The sequence below is a fragment of the Dermacentor andersoni genome, chromosome 10 (assembly GCF_023375885.2).
Source record: "Dermacentor andersoni chromosome 10, qqDerAnde1_hic_scaffold, whole genome shotgun sequence".
NCBI classification, from domain to species: Eukaryota; Metazoa; Arthropoda; class Arachnida; order Ixodida; family Ixodidae; genus Dermacentor; species Dermacentor andersoni.
In genome coordinates, this window is record NC_092823.1 from 24,607,297 (window position 1) to 24,624,730 (window position 17,434).

At 47.9% G+C, this 17,434-nt stretch overlaps 1 protein-coding gene and 1 non-coding gene across 3 annotated transcripts in view; one reads left to right on the forward strand and one right to left on the reverse strand.

Annotated features, from left to right (window-relative positions):
* Positions 1–17,434, forward strand: part of LOC126519312 (bestrophin-4-like) — an 84,739-nt gene that overhangs the window by 54,461 nt on the left and 12,844 nt on the right. For both annotated transcript variants that reach the window (XM_055065218.2, XM_050168938.3), the window contains exons 10-13: positions 1,257–1,411; positions 6,198–6,273; positions 11,251–11,431; positions 15,910–16,046. In XM_055065218.2, the coding sequence (XP_054921193.1) occupies positions 1,257–1,411; positions 6,198–6,273; positions 11,251–11,431; positions 15,910–16,046 (549 nt within the window). The remainder of the gene's footprint in view (positions 1–1,256; positions 1,412–6,197; positions 6,274–11,250; positions 11,432–15,909; positions 16,047–17,434) is intronic.
* On the reverse strand, positions 1,766–1,840 carry TRNAF-GAA (transfer RNA phenylalanine (anticodon GAA)). The gene has a single exon. It is a non-coding gene; the product is annotated as a tRNA-Phe (tRNA).

Below are 17,434 nucleotides of genomic sequence, written 5' to 3' on the forward strand. Positions count from 1 at the left end.
GGCACAGGCAGTCGATGTCACAAAATCCATCAGTGCATGTCCATACAGAATGATGTAGAGCGGCTTGGGGTAGTCAGCGGTGCTGTTCCATGGAATACACCGAGAATACACTCGCGCCGCCCTAAGCACACTGCTTTAATATATGTCGAGGCTTCTTCAAAGCTTTTAACAAGGAACAGATAATCGATTACTATTGCTGTGAACGCTGTAGGAAGATGCTGTGCGAGTACTTTAGGTCCACCCTTCCTAATATAGACGAGGATCCGCAAAGGGCAGGAGATGTTGGGTCGTGGCGCAAAAAAATCCGACGAGGTTTTTCTGCGCCGTCGTTTATCTTCGGTGACCTCGTCAACCTTGTCAAGCCTTGCCACTCGCAGTGATCCCCTCCTTCACGTTCGAGGGTTTGGTCTCGTTGACTGCATCGCAACTCCCAAGATTTACTACGAAGACTATCGGCTTTAGAGGCCCGTCCAACAGCCACAAACATTCCTTTACTTATCGCGCTTCACCAGCCTTAATTAGCTATACCGAAGAATGGTGATTACTTTATAAGCACAGAATGAATCTTCGCCGGAACAGCAGACCGAATGTCGAAGCCTTCGTTGACGCATCCTTTGAAATATACGATCTGCTATTGGGGTTGTCCATCTGACCAAGAATAACAGCCCAGTTCTATTCAGCCTAAGACCCGGAACTTCGGTACCCTAGCGGAGCTCCTTGGTCTAACCGAGGAGGCACGCTTTTGAGCCATTGAATATAGAGTGCTGGACAGGGTGCAGAAGTTATGGCAGTCTTACAGGCAGTGGGTGGAGCATAACCACTGAAAGGAATTTGAGCACTCATGAAACAATTTATGCAGACATCACAAAATCTCGATGAAATAGTTGTTTCTTTCCTTAACATTATATCTGTTGCCCGTTGCGTGTGCCCGGCGACATATTGCACACAGTGGCAATTTAGCATTTTATCCCACAAACGTAGATTAAGCGCTCGTATGCGTCTCCTTGCTCGTCCCGCGAACTGTATGTGCCATTTAGGCTTAATTTATCCGAATACGATGACGAAGACGCACTCTTCCGTTCTGAGTGGCATGATTAGGGTACGGTTAAGCCACAGGATAAACAAGTGTATTATAATGCTCATTGTGACACATAGTTTGTGATTAGGTCATTGCAGCTCGAACTTTGGGTGTTCGCGAACTTATAGCGAACAGTGCTTCGAAGTATGTGCGTAAACTATTGCCCTTGCCCATTCAGGTATCTTATCTCGTGGTGGACGAGATGCACCAGAACCATCCGGAGCTGCTCAAGGACCAGTACTGGAACGAAGTGCTCGCGCCAGAACTTCCTTACACGCTGGCATCGAGCCGATTCTACTGCTTTCCTCACCAGGGCTCGACCGCGTGCATGATGTGAGTGTGCCCTGGTTCGTATATGAATGAGACAGAGTAACTGTGGGGCTGCGCTGTGTGTAATCATCGTTGTTTTTGGGAAACCCAACAATTAGACCCGGTAAAGCTTGGGTTGGGCATCTTTCGTCTGAACTCCTGCAATGTCTATGTCCTCTCTCTATATATACACTGCCTTCAGTTCTTAACAGCTTCGTTATTAACAACATTTGTAGCTGGCGTAATAGTTTTGCGAAAACCCGCAAGGAGAAGTAAATAATAAATGGAAAATGAGACATCTATCCGTTTGTAGCAATTCCTACAAAGGAAACCCGTACGGGTTCCTCGAAAGAAAAGCCTCGCAGTTGAAGCAAAATTCGTCCTGGTCCGGGAATCGAACCCAGGACCACTGCCTTTTCGGGGCAGCCGCTCTACCATCTGAACTAACCAGGCGGCTAGCAGATGGCAGGGCGAAGTTGAATTTCTCAAAAACTTGAAGCAAAGGCAAGAGTTTGACGCAATAGTTCTGCAGAAACCCGCAAGGTGGAGAGAAGTAATTAATTAAGGGCTTTAGTCCCGGACAAGGGCGAATTTTTCTTCAACTGCGAAGCTTTTCTTTCGAGGAAGCCATACGGGTTTCCTTTGTAGCAATTAATACGAACGGGTGGATGTCCGACTTTCCCTTTATTAATCACTTCGCTCCATCTTGCGGGTTTCCGCAGAACTATTACGTCAAACTCTTGCCTTTACTTCAAGTTGTTGACAAATTCGACTTCGCCCTGCCATCTGCTAGCCGCCTGGTTAGTTCAGATGGTAGAGCGGCTGCCCCGGAAAGGCAGTGGTCCCGGGTTCGAGTCCCGGACCAGGACGCATTTTGCTTCAGTTGCAAGGCTTTTCTTTCTAGGAACCCGTATGGGTTTCCTTTGTAGCAATTCCTACGAACGGGTTGATGTCTCATTTTTTCTTTATTGACATTTATATATTTGTAAACATTAAGAAAGACGTGAAATATATACATGATTATTATTATCTGGTAATAGTGACAGGTTAAGCCGGACGTTTGCATATGGCCTGTGCTTTTCCTTGCAAAAGTGTGTGGGCGTTGTATCTTTATTTTGCCGAAATGCATTCGAAAAGGACTGGGGCCTCGTGAAGCTACACAAGCTGCAGCTTTCGTCTGAATCCTCCTATCTGTATTTCTTGTCACATGATGGCAAGACATACCCATTTCATTTGAAATTTTCCAACCCACTAATTATTGTACACGCTTCGTGCGATGACCAGGGCGAAATAGAACTGCACCAAACAAAGCACGTCAATTTTAAGGCCAGTGCCCATGATGCGTAGGAGCAGTTTATCTGTATTCTGGACTCACGCAAGTCATTGTGGCTAGGTGGAGGTGTCTACGGCTTTAATGTACTCGAAGCGAAGGCCAGGACAATGATCTCGTGTTCAAAACCAGACCAATGTGATAATCATTAACCTTTTAGCGCGATAATTACGCGAAGGCTTCTAAGCCCAAAGTGCTCTGTGCGTCATCCCGAGTCTTGCAGGGCGAGAGTTTTGATCAGAATCATTCCAGATAGCGCTGGACCAAAATCAGGCCATCCCAGGCACGCTTTGCTTACGCTTTCTCAAATTGCCTCACTGCTTTCTTTCACCTGAGTCACGTGCCATGTGGGTCATGGGAAGAAAGAAAAATAAAGCAAAAATCGAGCAGCACATAACGTGTAGATATAAGCCTGGGCAAACATGTGCTTCGGATGCACGGTTTAACTTTTCAGCCCTACTTCGAACTATTAGTCTGTTTCAACATAACACATACGAATTATATCGTTAAATTTCTCTGCTAATTACGTGCACCAAAATTATATTTTGGCAAAGCTACGTACTTGGGGCACACGACGCCCCATCCTTCACATGCTTTCACAAGTGCACTTCACTCTAGTCTCGCCTCAATTTGTTGTTTACATTGGCGAATGACAAGATGGTGAAATTTGAGAGATTATTCGAGCCGCGGTGTTTCCTTGCGGCACGATTACCGAGGAAATATTGATGATCGTGTCGAATAAAAAAATTTGCTATATGAGATGTTCTATCGTCCTTCTGGCTGAGTTGTCTCGGTCGGTTGGTCTAATGCACTGCTCCGTCCACAAATATCCTTGTTTAATAATAAAAAGAAACTTGTGCTGCGACAATCTGCTAAACATATAGACAGTTTCGCGCAAAGGGCGAGGCATTGACAGTGATAGCAGCACTAGCGTTGTGTCTGGACTCCTCAGGTTATGTTCCATAACCGTGCGTGTCTTCGACAATAAATACACGTGGGTGCGGCTCGTTGGCAACTACGTCGTTCCATCTACGGGCAACTACATTGCAACTAAGCAACTGGCGTTGCATGTCGGCACGTTGGCATGCGACTCATACTGTGTAGAAGGGACAGCGCCCTGGCAACTGCCAGGCGTCTCACAACGTTCACGTGCTGAGAAGTGCCGCAGTGGCGTTGCAGGCGTCGAGACGAGAAGTTGACGAGAAACAATCGGCTTCAGTCATCGCAGTGAAATATTAGATAGCGTTCGCTCGACGTTTACTTCCAATCCCGCTCAGGGCAGAGCGCATACACAAATAATCTCAGCAGGAACGCTATCGTGTGCTTATAGTGGCGTCTGTACAATGCTTGTGCCAGTAGCAGTTACCCGCTCAATCGCCTCTGCCACCGAGGCGATTTAGCTCACGGCCCGTCGAATTTGCTTCGTCGTTATTTCAACCAAACGTACGCCGCGTGCTCTAAGGCTCGCGTGCATCCCGGACAACGGCGGAGCCAGCGGTGTTATTGCCACTCGAGTGGCCGTAAGATTTCTTCTGCAATAATGAAACAAACATTTTCAATAATTCACAATCGTGCATGCTCACCTTTAAAGGCATTTGTCCTCTATCAACAGGCTCTTTTCGTTGTACGCTGGAACTTGTAAAACACTGTCGGAGCATTTTACCGCATGACTACCTGAAAAGGAAAAAAAAAAAAGATGTTCAGTAATATAGCCAAACCGAAGAAATGAAGGCGTTACTTTTCGTGGACTTGAACAACGTGCGCAAGAGACCTTTCTCCACGGTCTTTCTCCTGTGCCGAAGTTGAGGGTCGCTGTCGTGCCTGCACCGCGATCTCAGTTTTCTTCTTTCTTTGTGTAGTGGCTTTACGCTTTGCATTTAAATGAGATGGCAGTGTGTGCACGTTGCTGCTGGCCATTTATGTGCTGCTTGTGGGACTCGTGACGTGTTAGGATAGAGCTACGACGACTTCTTTGCTGGCGAGAAGACGGGTTGCTGTTTGAATAAAGCCGGGTGGACCTTGCTTTAAGTTTTAAGGAGTTTTTTTTACGGTTTACGTAAGCGTAACGTTTCGCAGGTGCAATCGTCACTGATTGCTGCGAGCACAACACGTTTATGCTCAAGTACGAAACCTGGCAGGGGTCATATTACTGCGCAAGGGAGGACAGTTTGCTTTCTGCTGTGAGCACTCTTTCTTTTGCCACAAACAACAAGCAACAGAACATGTGTTCCGGAACAGTGGGGGCGGTGCTTTCTTCTTTTATTGCGAAAGCAATACTGCTCGCACTTTCGGCCCATCGGTGGTCGTGGCGCCTCCTTACACATCTGCGCGTCACGTGACCGTGTGACGTCACGCCAGACCGAGAGACGGGGCCCCAGCTCGCGGCATCGATGGTGGAGGCGAAGCCTTGCGCGCCGCTGCTGCGGCGCTACCGAGAGAGGGCGCTCGCTGGTGTGACGTCACGCTAGGAGGATAAATGGGGCTACAGCTCGGCTCCTCGCAGTGGTCGGCGCGCTGCCTTGCGCTATGTCGGATGATGTATAGCCATAAGTTTAACAAGGAGCAACCATGTCCACACCATCAGCCGAACCAAGGCGAAGCCAAGGGTATTGCTTTCGCAATCTTCCAGGCTTAACCAAGCTAAGCCTTCAGCCAATTTTTTTTCGGAGGTGTCACAGAAATCTGTATGAAAAATGTGAAATGCGATTCTACAAGCGTGCAGCACAAGTTAGGGCTAAATATGTAGGCACTCGGGGAGCAAACAGGAATAGCCAATATTGTAGTTGACATTACGATAAATAAATGGAGCTGAGTAGGCCATGTCATGCTTCGGCCAGATAACTGAAGGATCATTAGAGTTATAGAATGGGTGCGAAAGGTATGGAAGCGCAGTCGAGGACGGCAGAACATTAGGCAGAGTGGCGAAATTAGGAAATTTGCAGGCGCAAGTTTGAATCAGCTAGCGGATGATTGGGGTAATTGGACGCCGCTGGGACAGGCCTTCGTCCTGCAGTGGACATATAAATATAGGCTACTGCTGCTGATATTGATGACGTAGACACTCTGGCCTTATTGTCACGGGTGAAGTTAATTCTAATCGTGCTAAAGATTCTGTAATAAGCTCTCTTCAAGTAAAACCTCACATTGGTAGTAATGACGAATGTAGTGATAGGGCGATGAGTGACCTGCCGTGGTTGCTTAGTGGCTATGATGTTGGGCTGCTAATACGACGTCGCAAGATCGAATCTCGAACACGGCAGCCGCATTTCGATGGAGGCGAAATGCGAAAAAAATCCGTCTACTTAGATATAGGTGCACGTTAAAGTACACCAGGTGGTCCAAATTTCCAGTGTGCCACACATCGGGGTTTTAGCACGTAAAATCCCATAATTTAATTTTTAGATGGCTCAATGTCATTTTCATTTTTTTAGGTAAAATTTATTTGTATGAACAAAATGCATCTATTGCCTCCCGATGCAGCATTCCACCTGGACAGGCAAGCGTGGTTTCTCGGGACAAGCTGGCGGGGACGCCTCAAAGGATCGACAAAAATCAGGTGACATCATAAGGTGACATTAGATCGCACATACTGATGGAGTGTCCCTGACATCTTATGCAAAGCTTCAGTTCGGGGCATTTCGATGCTATGAACGCGTGAACAGGATTTTGCTAAACAATTTAGGTACATATAGTAGTAAAACCTGTGTTCCACTCTGAAACAGCGTTAGGGTGACTTAAGGCGTTAAGCTTGGCAGCATCATGACATTTCACATGCTTTGAGACGTTCGGAATGAAGGGATGAAAATGTATTTGACGAAGAAGCATTTGCATTCTGAGTGTGAGAAAAAAATTATAGGCGACGATAATGTCTGACTTAGGTGTCTCTTAGTGGCACTCGCACATCGACGTCGGTGCCCTTTAGGTCAAGCGTGCGAATGTCTTTCCCCTAGCACGATATGCGGGCGACGAGCGAGGGAGGGCGAGGAGGAAGCGCAACGCGCGCCACCTGGCGGGGCGTAGCCGCCTAGCGAGCGGCGCATGAAGCGCACCTTACGTGGCCTTTCCGGTGCTGACGTCAGAGCATGTAACGAGCGCGCACGCGCAGCTGTTACGAACGAGCTAGCAGGTGCGCGCTGAGAGAGAAGAGGCGAGAGAGGAGGGAGTGACGTCACATGCGCTCTGCTAGGCAGATGTTCAGTCTAGGCCACCAGGCAACTGTTTTTCATTAATTAGCCAGTTAAACATCATGCCACGTTCTTGCGTGTGACCTCATTAGTGACGTCATTACTTAAGCTTTCTGCTTCCGGGTTTCCAGGAATTTCACCAAAGTCGTGCTCACGTGGCAGATCTCCAGTCTACAATTCTGTGCTTTGGTGTGCAGTAATCAGTGATTTCTGATTAAGTCTAATTATTGCAGACACTTCAGTAAGTCAACTTGTCATTAAACTTGCGCTCTGATATAGCTATAATGAAAGCCGTGAACTTTGTATTGTACTATTTTTTTTCCGATTTATTTTGAATTTTATACCCGGTCGTATCAGGAGGTGAGCTGGAATTGTTGCGCAAGGAAACGAGTGTTCCTTTATGCTCGTGTCACTAAATAGAGCATTTTAGAGCTTGCGATGCTGAAGCACACTATGCAAGCCTCTCAGTTTCTTTGTTCGATAGTCGATAGCTCAAACAGCGTTTGGCCATAGCTCACTACAAACCATACAGTGAGTATTCTGCTTGATCTGCAGAGCTGAAAGGAGGGAACGGTGGCCGTATTTACCTGCTAGAACTTTGTAGAGCTCGACATGCGAGAGAGTGCCCACCTGACGGGTTCCGGTGAGCTTTGGTCACAATAAATTCGGGTACAAAATATTGACGAAGAGCTTTTTGGGAAATTTGGGCTTTTGGATGCCGGCTCGTGCGTTTTGCCATAGACAGGAGCTAACCGAGTGAGGAGACACTGTGCGCCATGTCGAAATCGACCGCAAGTCATTGTACTACAACGCATGTGTCTCATTTCAATTGATTACGCGGATGCGAGATGCTCAGAATTTAGGCTGCGCTTGTTTCAGGCCTATAGCGTGGCGGAAAATCCTCTGTGACTGCCAGCAGGGGCAACCTGACCGACAACCATGTGTAGACGAGAAAAAAATGGCCAGGCGGCGCTACTGCGCCTCCTGACAGCGCCCCCAATGTGGAAAGGTCAAGCAGCGCGGTCGCGCCGTGGCGCAGTCTCCGCTTTGTTTACTTTGTTTCGTCCGCGCTGTTCTTCGCTGCTCGTGCTCACGGTGCTTCGTTTTCGACGGCGGCAGGTCGCCTGCTTGCGCAACAGCGATGCAAAGATTGCAGTGCGGTTTCAAGAAAGTTGCCGACGCCGACAGCTGTTTTCGTGGCGGCAACCTCACGGAAGGGGGGCGTCTGCTTCCGCACGTGTGCGGCGTTGAACAAATTGCGGACGGTGATGTGACAGTGAAAGCCAAGTGCGTGTCACCGTTGTCCGAAAAGATCTTATATACGACGTCGAGTTAGAGGTACGCACCAAATTCAGAAAGTTAGGCACTTTTATTTCAATTGCAACATAAGTCACTCTGGCAGCAGGAACTTCTGTTGTCATACTACTCGATGACTGCAGATCCAGTGGGCTGCTTCTTGACGGTTCTGTCACTTCAGAGAGGCATGTTCTGGAGTCTGTTTCACATGTGTCTTGCTGCTTCTCAAGAGCTATGTCGCTGCAGTACGAAAGCACATGTCCCGGTGGTGCTGTCTGCTGAGAAGACTGCTGTGATTGCGATTGGTCTGTTAGACGCCGCTCCCATCTGCATCGCATAGAAATGAGACAGTATGTGTGCCTATTTGTTGTGGGAATTAAATTACTCCAAATAATACGTTTGGAAAGGTAGCGTTCCTGTGATTGTGTGCATATATTATTCTACAAGAGTGCTACCATTACAAGTTATGATATTTGCACACTGCCAGTCGTACCTTTTCGCCTCTCTCGATCTGGTGCTTTCCTTCTGTATACAGGTGGGACGATGGTAGGGATGTATGATGGCTGCGGAATTAGGTCACTCTTGCAGTTGCCAACGAAATGGGTGCTGCAAATTCATTGCTCATCTGAAATGGCTCGTACAGACTGCTCCGCGACATGAACCGAGACCACGTTAACCAGGGATTAACTTGGGACCAGCAGCACGAGCGCAAGCATTAGCGATACATGCCTCACCAAGGCTAATAAAGTTCCTCGTCGGGCGAGCAGCTAAAGTAAGCTAGCGCCGACGACGGGCTACTACAGGAAACGAAAATTTTTGGCAGGAAGAGTGAAACAGGAAGTATGTGAAAGGCGGTAATTACCTTAAAGCATGCTTGGATATTGTGAACTTAGAAAGCATGGCCAAAGAACAAACATAACGTGCACGTCTAGAGCGGCTGCTTTCGGATCTGCCGCTTGCGAGCACGCGATGACCGCGGCTTGCATTAAAGATACGGACTGATGTCACACAAAAGTAGCGCGCGGCCCCTTTCGTTACCTGCACAAGTAGTAATTTACATTGCAGCGTTTGGAAAATGGAAATTATTAATTCTCTTGAGCTCGTCCATGCCGATCGCGAGGGAAGGCACAGTGCAATCAAAGAAATTCGAGGGGTTTTAAGTGTCAAATCCATGCCAAGACCACGAAATCATTGTGAGGCACGCTGTAATGGGGAGTCTAAGGAATAATTATACCCTCCGGGGGTTCTTTAACACGCACAAAAATCAAAGCACACGGTAACAAGGGTGTTCTTCCATTTCGCCCCTAACGAAATGCTGCCGCCGAGGCCGGGAATCGAGCGCGCGTCGTCGAGCTTAGCGGCGCAACACGCATGCATTTACCGCTAACAAACGGCGGATGTCACCACAATTCAACTACGAGACAGGACTAAACAAACGGCCGTGCGCTAAAAACAGGCATTCCGCTTTCATCGAGCGGCCGTGATATTGCACGCAAATGCGAAAGTATGACACTTACTTGACTCGGCGCACTGCAGTAGTCCATGCTTGTCGTCTGTCCTTCTCGTACCACTTCCCTGGAAATCTGTAGAACTTCACGGGCGGCGTTCGACGTTTCGTGTTTTCGAGGCTTCTGCGGTAATCAACAACGCCGCAGTATTGCGTGCCACCTTCCCTGGCTGATGAGGTCGCACTCGCCAGCGCAAAAACAACGCCCACGAGCGCTCCCGCCGTACAGAACACGGGCGCGCACTAGCGCAACGACGACCTTCCAAACTTCCCTCGGTCCGCTAGGGGAATATTCGGCGCTGGTGCCGCGCGGGCAAACTTTAGGTTGCCTCGTCTATAGCGCCTTTCTTTTTAGAGCGCAGCACTTAGGCGCCCTTTCCTGCGGCGAGCGTCGGCGTCGGCGGCATCGGCGGCGTAACCGAGTGAACGAGCACAGCGAAAGATGAGAGACGCGAGCCGCGAACGGCGGAGACCGATGAGAGAGGCCTCTTCAGTGTCGAGTGCGCGGGAAACTGCTGTCATGCGAACTCACCCGACCGTTCGATGCGTACTTGTATATGGTCTCAGCCAGACCGGTCGTTTCGTGCTATCGTCTGCTCGCGTGAGCTCTCACTCGCGCTTGTTTAGTTTGCTTGGTTTTGTCTCGTTCGATGCTGGTTTCGATTGTCATGGCTTGCGATTGTTTTGTAATCTGATTGTATGCGCGAAGCGTATTGTCTAGTACTTTTTGGAGGGCACGCGGAACCAGCGATAACACTGGAACCTTCGACGAGTCAAATATAAAAGCGTGCGCGCTTGACCCGCACATAAGGTTTTCGACAAATGCCGACTCTGCTGCACGGCTCTCTCAAATTACTTGCCCCAATATATCGCGAAATGAAAAAAAAAAAGTGTTGAGCTCCGCTCAAATATCGCATTAGGGAATATCGGAATCGTCGGTGAACCTTTTCATCACAAAAGGAATAATGTTTGGGTTTTGGGTTAATCACGCATAATCGATTTTATTGTGCAGCAACAGTCGCTGCAAAGCCACAGATCGTGGCAGTTTCCATGAGATGTCGCAGTGATTTTCGTTGCATGCAGGCGTCCCACCAAGTACGGCGTGATATCACTTCTCCCAAAAATACCTTAAATTCATTCTGTGCGCAGTTTTTGCTCAGAAGAAATCAGACAGCGCAGAACGACAAGCACGAGCTCTCGCTTCATGGAGGCTGCTACAGCGCTCAGTGATAATTAGAAGAGCTAAGAGTTCGCCTTAAGTTTCTTTCTCCAGGAAAGCATTTGACCTTCCATATGATGGCTGGTGACAGTCGAATGCTTTTTGCTGTTGCACATGTGCTCCCGATTCATTGTGCTTGCCACTTTGTTCCCGTGGGCATAAATTCAAAGTTTCTGTTATTAAACACTAGTTGCTAGCTAGCGTTTCAGCCGGGCGTTGGACGCGTTGCATTCTGCACTATTCTGCGCTACAGATCTAGGCGTTACGGGTCACCATGTGGGCCCGAGACGATGTTTTGCTCGGGCTTGACATGCTCATCCCTCACAGGGCCCCGAGGACGAAGAGGGTCGTTCGGCGTCACGCGGCCGCCCAGTGCCCAAACCCGGCACCGTGTCTCGAGGTGGCAGCATGGCCGCTCCGCCTTGGAGATGGCCGACCGCGCCCAGCTGGGCGGGAAGGCTGAGCAGGCTCATCGGAAGGAGGGACTCGTCCACCACACGGGCGTCCGGTAAGCACAGACATACACAGTAGGCAGTTTTAGTTTAACGTTAACGTAGTAGCGTGGTTAGGGAAATAGTGCTACTGTTCCGCAAACGAACTTTGCAGAAAGCGAGTTTTAGTATAGTATGACAACGTAGTTTACGTGCTCAGGAGCTATAACGTAAAACTCTTCCAATGTGTTTTTATTCCAATCTCTTGACGTCAAATTTGCGTAACCGCTGACGCAAGCATCGGGCGGTGACCCGCAGGGTTGTCTGAACGGACCAGTCAAACGCTCTCCTCGTTTATAGGTCACTTTGTTTGATTTAAAAGTGAATAACATTGCCTACACTCTTCGGCTTGTCTTACCTAATTGGCTGACAAGAGGCGAGGAGCACGCTCGACTGGAGAGGGATTAGATGGGGCCGAGCGTGTGCATTGAAAATCGATAACCTGATAAAGAGGGTAGTGCTGGCGTCTGGGATTGGTCCGCTTTCCCCTTACTTAGCTTGCGGTGGCTTGTCTACAATCGCGGTGGCGTGCAACGGAAGGTTAAAAAGGCCGCTAAAACGGATCCTCAGCGAAGAAGAGTTCGCATAACAAGGTCGTAAGCGTGCCGAAAGTGCTCGAAAACGTTACACGGCCACGCAAAAAGTTTTATTATACGCAAATAAAGCCATGCTCTCCGGCAGGTGCGAGTAGACAGTGCCTGAGCGATTGGCGGCAGCCATCTTTTATTCCTTTCGGAATGGGGCAGCCTGCGGCTATTCAGGAAAAAATTCAGTTTTGTTCGGCATATTAATACCTCTTCAGCGCATACACGTCACTTTGACGCGTGAGTTTTTGCGGTTTTGTGACGTCCTTGACAGGCAGGTGAAGTGGGTGCAGCCCGAAAATTTTGACCAATAGCCGAGGGCTAATGGCAAGAAGGTGCGGAATCAGAAATAAATATTTTTCTTTTCTTCTTTCTAGTCATGCATAATCAGTGTGTACACGTCATATCAGATGGAGAGCTATCGCGGTTTTCTTGACGTCGCGTGACAGACAAGCAAAGTGGGGGTCGCGGAGTGCTGATTGCAGAATTGGAATAGAAAAGTTTGGGATATCTTTACCTTATAGCTCCCCATGATGCTATTCCATTACACATCAAATTTCATATTGGCGTGCGTGTCCCAAAAGTGCAAAAGGCAGCGCAATGAAAGCCAGTAGATGGCACGTTGTATTTGTACTTTCCATGTCTGCGCATCCCCGGCGAAACTAGCACAGGCAGTACGAGCTCCCGATCATAGCCTCCGAGATCTTCCGATATCAGAGGGGAAGTGCCATCGTACGTTTTCTTGACTTCCCATTAGGTGGCGCTATCGTCTCGTAAGTTTGAGTCATCTCGGAAGTTTCATTTCGAAAGGAGCCAGTGCTAACATTCCCAAATGACTTTCTGTGCTTCAAATAGGATATCTTGTCGGGATTAGGAGCTGAAGAGGACCGGTAGGCCGGTTGGCCTTGGGAGCCCACGGCGAAATCACAAAGGCAGTGCAGGGAGACATAAGTAGTGCCTCCTTTGAAGCCAGAGATGCGCAGAACAAAATTAGTTTTGAAGAAAGACTCGGGAAAATGGATCGAAATAAATGGGCGGCTAAGGTGCACAATTGTCTGTACCTGAAAAGCGTCGACACAGAATGGAGGAAGCGGTCAAGAAAGTTAGCAACCAAGTACAGGGTAAATGAAAGTGTAAATAGACAACCAGGAGTCATCACAAAGAAAGTGAGAGAAGCAGAAACAGCGAAGTGGATGCGGAAAAGGGAAATAACGATGACCATTGAGATTTACAAGAACGGGCAGAAAGAAATTAGTGGCGAAAACCTGTACGATAACAGAAATGGGTTTGCCTTGCTATTTGAGGCTTGAGCTGGTTGTTTAAGGACAAAAACTTTACCTGAGCAAGTATTCCCAGCAAGATGAGACATGTGTATTCTGCAGCGAAAATCCAGAGACCACTCAGGATATCCTAATGGAATGCGAAGGAATGGACTCAGCGCGACTATAGTAGGTAACGTAGAACTTCCAGAAGCGCTTAAATTTAACGTAGACGGAAGTATCAACCGGTCAGCAGTCAAAATAAGCAAGAGACGTTTAGAGTATTGGCAGAAAAGAAGCAGGGGAGAGGCTGATTCGACCGGATCCATTACAGACATAGGCAGCGGTACAATGTAGAGGGAGAAGACTAAAGAGATGTGTGCAAGAATGATAGAAGGAAAAGCATTCATGGCATACCTGAGTAAATCAAGCAGGCTGAGTGGCATTTGACGCCTCATCGTTCCAAAGAGGGTGCCAATAAATCATCATCCTCATTACCATCGTTTGTTTCTCTTAGGCCTCAACGCGTTCGAAGCGATCTCGCCAACTCCACAAGATTATTCATAATACTGTGTCGTCGAAGTGACCCGAAACTAAGCGAAATGCGTTTGCGCAGTCATTCGTTACGAGCAAAGTGAATTCTACAAGCGCAACGCCTCATTCCGTTCGAGATCACCGCCGTGTTTTACATAAAGAACTGTTGGAACCTCAGCGCTGACGCCCGTTGTTGCAAATGGGTCGCAAGCCCCAAGGGTAGCGTTGGCCTGGCGGCCTGGGGCACAACTGGAAGCATCCGAAGGTCCTGGCAAAGCATGAGTCGACTGGTAACAGAACAACTTGTTTATTCTAGCATCGCAAAAGAGCGGCCGGTCAGGTCGACCGAAGTGGAGAGACGGGAGAGCACGTTACTCGACAGAAGAAATCGGAGCCTCTCTCTTGGCGTCCGGGGGCAGCTGCTCTTATACTCTCGGAGTTGAGGGGAAGAAGGAACGCCTCGTCAGAGGCGCACGTGATGCGGGGCACGGACAGGCTGAGAGACATGTTGAGACGAGTGTAGTGACGCATCCGCCGACCCGGCGCCGGTCAGACCTCCTCGCTTCACACTTGGGGAGCTCCTCTCCCCGGCTGCCGCACTTTGACAAGCGTGGGCACCACCATGCACACACACTCACACACGCACACTTGAAGACACGTGGCACTGAAACATGCCTGGACGCGCGTGGCGGGGAGGCGTATCGGCGGCGCTGGACGGGCCAAAATGTCCGCCGCTTTGAACGAAGCCCCGGCGTCTGTTGCATCCGCGCCGGCTATACCGCGCGTCGTAGGCGAAACGTAACAGAACGTAAACCGCTCTAAAAGACGGTAATGTTAAATATGAGAAATGACATGCGTACGTTAAACGCTGTGGGTCGCTTGGCGTTCTGCGCAGGTGCATTTCGATCCCGCTTTTCCGCTAAGCTCGCTATTACGCTAAACACGCTAAACTAAAGCTGTCTACTGCCGCTCTTTCTCGCCCCTTAAAGTGACACCATAAAAAAGCACTAAATTGGTTAGAACTTTAGGGTGATAAATTGGACTTTAGAAACTATATTTTAGCTCATTTAGCGCTAAGAGGTTGATTACTATAAGTGAAAATAGTGGCCAAGCTTCCATTTTCTTTGAATTTCGCTTCTAAGCCTCAGTGATGGTACGTTAGTGCGACGTCACGCATTTCCAAGTAGTCTTTCGTACTTGTATTGTAGCCTTTGTACCAGCGCTAAAGTTCTGGAACTTTTAAGTCTCTGGCTCCTTTAGAATACGATACCGTCCACATTTACCGATAAAACGTTACCCGTAGGCGGAACAGACTCCTTCAAAAGCATTACGTGACGGCGGTCGGGTTCGAAAACTTTAAAGCAGTGTCGCTACTTGCCTTCTTTTTTTTTGTCTTTTCTGGCAAACCAAGCCAGCTGCCATGGTAAGGGTGGCTTTTTCCCATTTTAGAAAGGTTATCTACTAAAACCTAATTTTTTTCTTGAGTAATCTTTCGTGGTGCATGTAGTTTCCGTTTTAGCATTCGCTTTCTCAAGTTGGTGCTGGCGTCCTCTGTACTGCTAGGTTACTAGAAGTAGCCCTACTAGTTAACTCCTCCACAATCTGGCCTGAGCAACCGCCTCCTTGAGCAGCGACAGAAGATAGAGCTTCAAAGGCCGAACAGGCTGCAGCTCTCGCCAGGCTTTAAAGCAACTAGCCTTCTCTGGCTCTTTGGCGCGCGTTTTCGTGCTAGTCGACGGCACGACTTTCTCCGCTGATGCAACGGCACACTCTCCCGTGCACCAAATGGTGGGACGTCTTCATCGTCGAAAGCTCTTGGAAACGCACTTGCTGTCGTGCGAGAGTTTTGTGGGGTCTGAAGTTTTCTGTGTTGGGGTTAGTGGTGGCACTGTTTCCGGGGGCGTTTCTGCGTCGCCAGGGCTGACTTGCGCGCAGGGTGTGGAACCGAGATATGTTTGGTTTTGGTTCGGGTGGCGGTTCATGCTTTTTGGTTCTGCTCATGTTAATCTTCCAGAAAAAAAAAACTATAACAGTTCGTACCGCGTCACGCTCCGTTTTAGTGGTTCGTTCCTTTATGACGTCTATGAGGGCAATTATTCGTCTTGTACTCTGCTGCAGAGGCGCCCTCTATGCGGAGTGACTGCGACAGCGACCGGACGACCGAGAGGAGAGCGCCCTTCTCGCCAGAGGCAGGCTCGATCAACAGCCGGGCATCTACGGCGCCCGCTTCGCCACGGCCCCTCTCAGCTGATCAGGTAAAATATACCAGGGCAACTGACACTGTTAACTCAATACGTTAGCTGGTGCGGCAGTCACTGAAGAACCAAATTTATTCGGGCATTACCATAGATATTTTGGCCATTAGGGGGAACCATTAGGAAGACGCATTTGCTCCTGTTTGCGGTTTCTACATTCAAATATATGTTATCAGGAGAAATTTTCTCTTTAGAGAATCGTTCGGGTGATTTAAATAAAATATGTTGCATTGAATAAAAAAGAAAAGGAAATACATCTATTCTGTTAAGTAGAATATTGGTTTGCGCTCTGGAAGTTTTACAAAAAATATGTTTGATGAAGAAAAAGGTTCCAGCAGAACGATCGCACCTACATGTCTCCAAAAAAGAAACATAACAATTTTGCTAAATGTATTTGTTAGATTAATTAAATAGGACAAATGCGGTGTATTAGCTTGCAGGTTACTTTAAATAGTTATTGTGTTTAGAGGACTCTTGAAGAAACGTTGTTCAGAAATTATTTATATAGTGCAGAGTGGTGCAAATTACAAAATGTTTACGCGCTTAACGTTTTGCAATAGACAGTGTGTACAGAATTGTATGTACGGCGTAATATTGTTTTTGTAATATCGTTTTTCTTGCTGATAACAGATTTGTAAACCGGATGCTCACATTCTTTTTCATTGTGATATCATTGCTGTTTGTATCACATAATAACAACCTCAAGAATGTAAACCTGTTTTCTAGTATACTTCAAGGGACACTAAAGTGAAAAATGATTTCTTCTGCATCGGTAAATTACCGTTCTACAACACCAAAAACACCACTCTTACAACGATAAGACGTTTGGTAAGCCAGAAAAAGCGCAAGAACGAAATACGGATGGCGACGCCTACTTAAGTTGCCGCACCTGGGGGCTGTGACGTCTTGGATTTTGATGGCATGTTCTAGGGCCTACTAATTATATATAGCGGTACAGATTGACTACATTGTGTTCTAAAGGAACCAAATATTAAATATGGCAAGTTTCGGGAACCTTTATTCAGCCAACGCGGCCCAAATGCGAAAACATACTTTGGTATCCCTGACGTCACGCTGACGTGCCGGCGCTGGGGTTTTGGCGAGAAATTCAAATGCTGATACTTGGACCCTCATTTTTTCATCTAATGATCAAACTATTTTCTTGAAATGACCGCCTGCAGGGTTCTCGAACAATGCTTCCTTCGTCTAAACTGATTTATTGTTTCGCTTTAGTGTCCCTTTCAATTTTAAATTTTTCGAAGTGCAATAACTTACTAGTCATGAGGCCACGGATGCTGAGTAAAAATTGATTTCTTGGTTTCCATGCATTTACATAGGAATTCCCGGTTTAAATAACCCTCAGTGATCTGTCCGTACCCCTTTTTCGC